Source organism: Cupressus sempervirens, chromosome 7 (genome assembly GCF_028749045.1).
Source record: "Cupressus sempervirens isolate cs-2001-9-10 chromosome 7, ASM2874904v1, whole genome shotgun sequence".
Taxonomy (NCBI): Eukaryota; Viridiplantae; Streptophyta; class Pinopsida; order Cupressales; family Cupressaceae; genus Cupressus; species Cupressus sempervirens.
In genome coordinates, this window is record NC_143124.1 from 807,455,401 (window position 1) to 807,458,236 (window position 2,836).

Below are 2,836 nucleotides of genomic sequence, written 5' to 3' on the forward strand. Positions count from 1 at the left end.
TACTAAACTCAGTACATAACTTTATTTTAGAATATTTATTTACTAACAATACAATTGATGCAGTACATTTCAAGGATAGATTGGTCTCATTCTATTCTCATGTGATGATCTTTGCTACTTTCTATAATTGTTGCATAGAGAAATGGGACAGCTTGGGATGGCTAATTTATAGACAAAATGTACTAAGGACAAAACAAAGTCAAACTTATTTTTATTCCAGGTTCACCAAAAGTTTGTTCCCAAATTTTTTGTTGTTCTCAACTACAACCTACACAGATTATGAAGATCAAATGCTAAAATTTTCAGAAAAATCTATTGATTTTTTTGATTTTTTGAAAATTAGTTTTTAAGGAAGATAGCCTCGTCCCATAGAAACATGTCACCACACAAGTTTAAATGCCGGTAACTAATAATTTTACGTGGTTGCATGCTCTGCTCTGTATTTTTGTACCAAGTGCAAAACAATTTGGCAACTTTAATATTTAATTAAAGCAATCATGAAATCAAGAGTCCCAAATTGGCCCAAAAGCTGGAATTCCTGCTTCTTTGCATCCATTCACTACGTCTCTGCTCCCGCTCGGATTACTTGTCACTATCACCACCTCCGCTCCCCATTTTTTCACTGCCTCCACCGTCATCTGCGGCACGTTTGGACGCCCCGAGAAGGCCGTGTCATGGATTACCATCTTTTCGGGAGGGTAGCTTTTAACCCTCTTCACAATATCGTCCCCAAAGTTCTCTATCGCTTTCGCCACCCAAATCACGCAAACCTCCGCTGGAGAAGACTGCAGCATGAACGACAGGAACACGCAGATGCCCGACCCCGTCGCCACCACGACCACTTTGTTGTACATATTTATCAGATATGGCAGCCCTGCAAATTTAACAGAACGAGTATACAAATATTTCGGCGGATCGGATACCAAGCTCTTGGTAAAGTCTCCCACCGCACCAGCGAGCATCATGTGTTCATCTTTTCCGTCGGAGATTATTCCGAACGCATGCCAGTCTGATAGCGGAGATCTGCTGATGCGCCCGAGAAGCCCGGCTTTGACTCCGCTGGAGAATTTGATCAAACTGGCGTGACCGGAAGGAGCCGATACTTGCACCGCAACCTTCCTCACCGACAGCCACGGCAGGACTATGAGAATTGTGATGACTAAAGTGAACCAGAATTCCTCCTTCTCCGCAACAACTGAACCGCGCAGATTGTAGGATTTGTGAGCGGGGTCGTAAGCTGCAGTGAGTATGACGAAAACCCAAAGCAAAGCGAGAGCAGTCCAGCCGGAAAAACGGTGGAATCCTTCGAAGACGTTGTGGTACAAATGGCGGACAAGAGGGAATGCTGCGAGTGAGCTTATTACGAGAAGCGCCAGTATGGACCACGCCACGCCTCTTATCTCCGGGGAAGTTAACTCGGGATGGCGCAGGGTCTCCACGAGGGAATATGTGAGCCACATGACGGAGGAAACACCGCATCCGCTATGGATTCCTCCGATGCACTGAAGGAACGATGTAGTGGCGGTCTTGAGAAAGAGTGGAACCCACGACCTCCCCAGCACCTTCACCGCCAACCAAAACACAAACCTCAGAAAGACCTCGTTGCGGCACAACACCAAGGCCAGGATATTCCCCACTGAAAAGAGAGCAGCTTCTTTCTTAGCGTACGAGAAGTTTCCGGTCGCAGCCAAAATGAGTGCGGTCAAATTGAAAGCGAAGGAGAGGAGGAATAGACGCTTGTAAACAGTAAAGAGTCCCTGATCAAGCAATATAACAGACATGCGCGTTTCAGTTGGTTTGGAAGCCGCAGCTTTCACAAAAGTGGGCTGTGGTAGCGCGTTGTCGTGTGGCAAGATGGAGTACTCATCATGCCTGAGAAAATCAAGCTCGGGCTGCTGCTCCTCGTCGACATCACCCTCCAAGTCAAGATTGAGATCGCAGAAATGAGTGCTGGATCCAGGGCTCACGAGTTTCCTGAAGCTTGCGGATTCGTAAGCGGGAAATATGTTGGAGTCGGAGCGCTTCTTCCAAAAGTTTGAAGCGGTGGGTTTATAAAGCAAATGACGCGCAGCAATGGAAGGAGAATGCATTTCAAATGAGACGCCATGACAGCTCGGGGATTTCCCCAACTGATCATCCATTTCCATAATCACAGCACCAAACAGGGAAGAGAAGAAGAAGAAAGGTATACTGCTGCAGAGCAAATCAGAACCCGCCCTATTCAAAATTCTAATTGAAGCTATGAATTTGCCATTTTAATGCTGATAATATTTATAAATAGATAACCGCTTGAAGAGGGCGGAACCGAAATTCTGTCGACTGTTTGGTACCGATATGATTTCAAGTTTAGTTAGAATATAGAAATTCGACCCAGTGAAACAGCTGGTTGCAGATAAACATTTGTATGTTATCGCTTGTCTTCTACAATCTTTCATCGTGCTGCACAATTTGAGTCCTGACGTAGTTTTGGAGTGAAGCGTTTATGAATAGAAAATCAAAAGTAAATAAATATGCCTGGTGGCACCGATGTGAAACAGCTCGGCTGCATTCTGCTTCGTGATTCACATTTGATCAAAATAATTAATTAGAATTCCAGACAAATAGGTTCGATTCCTTTACCGAATTAATAATAATAATAAATAATCACGACGTTCGAAGTCACCGAATCAATTGTGATTTTCAAGAGTCCGTCGTTACTATCATCATCTGGTAAGATAGTTGTACCAAATAGATGCCAACGGCCTTCGATAATAATAATATTTCAGAATTTAAGGTTGGGTTACAAATTTAATATGCTTCCCCATTTTAAGTTTTGTAATACGAAAATTTGTTTGTT

General features: G+C 43.7%; 1 protein-coding gene across 1 annotated transcript; it reads right to left on the minus strand.

Annotated features, from left to right (window-relative positions):
• Positions 1-503: 503 nt before the first annotated feature.
• On the minus strand, positions 504-2,147 carry LOC149549848 (adenylate-forming reductase 03009-like). Its single transcript, XM_089794387.1, has one exon. It carries the CDS (start codon positions 2,145-2,147, stop codon positions 504-506), a length of 1,644 nt encoding a protein of 547 aa, XP_089650513.1.
• Between the last annotated feature and the right edge of the window lie 689 nt (positions 2,148-2,836).

What these genes read in the sequence shown, in the direction of transcription:
- LOC149549848 (XM_089794387.1), bottom strand. Translation starts at nt 2,147, where the DNA reads ATGGAAATGGATGATCAGTTGGGGAAATCCCCGAGCTGTCATGGCGTC.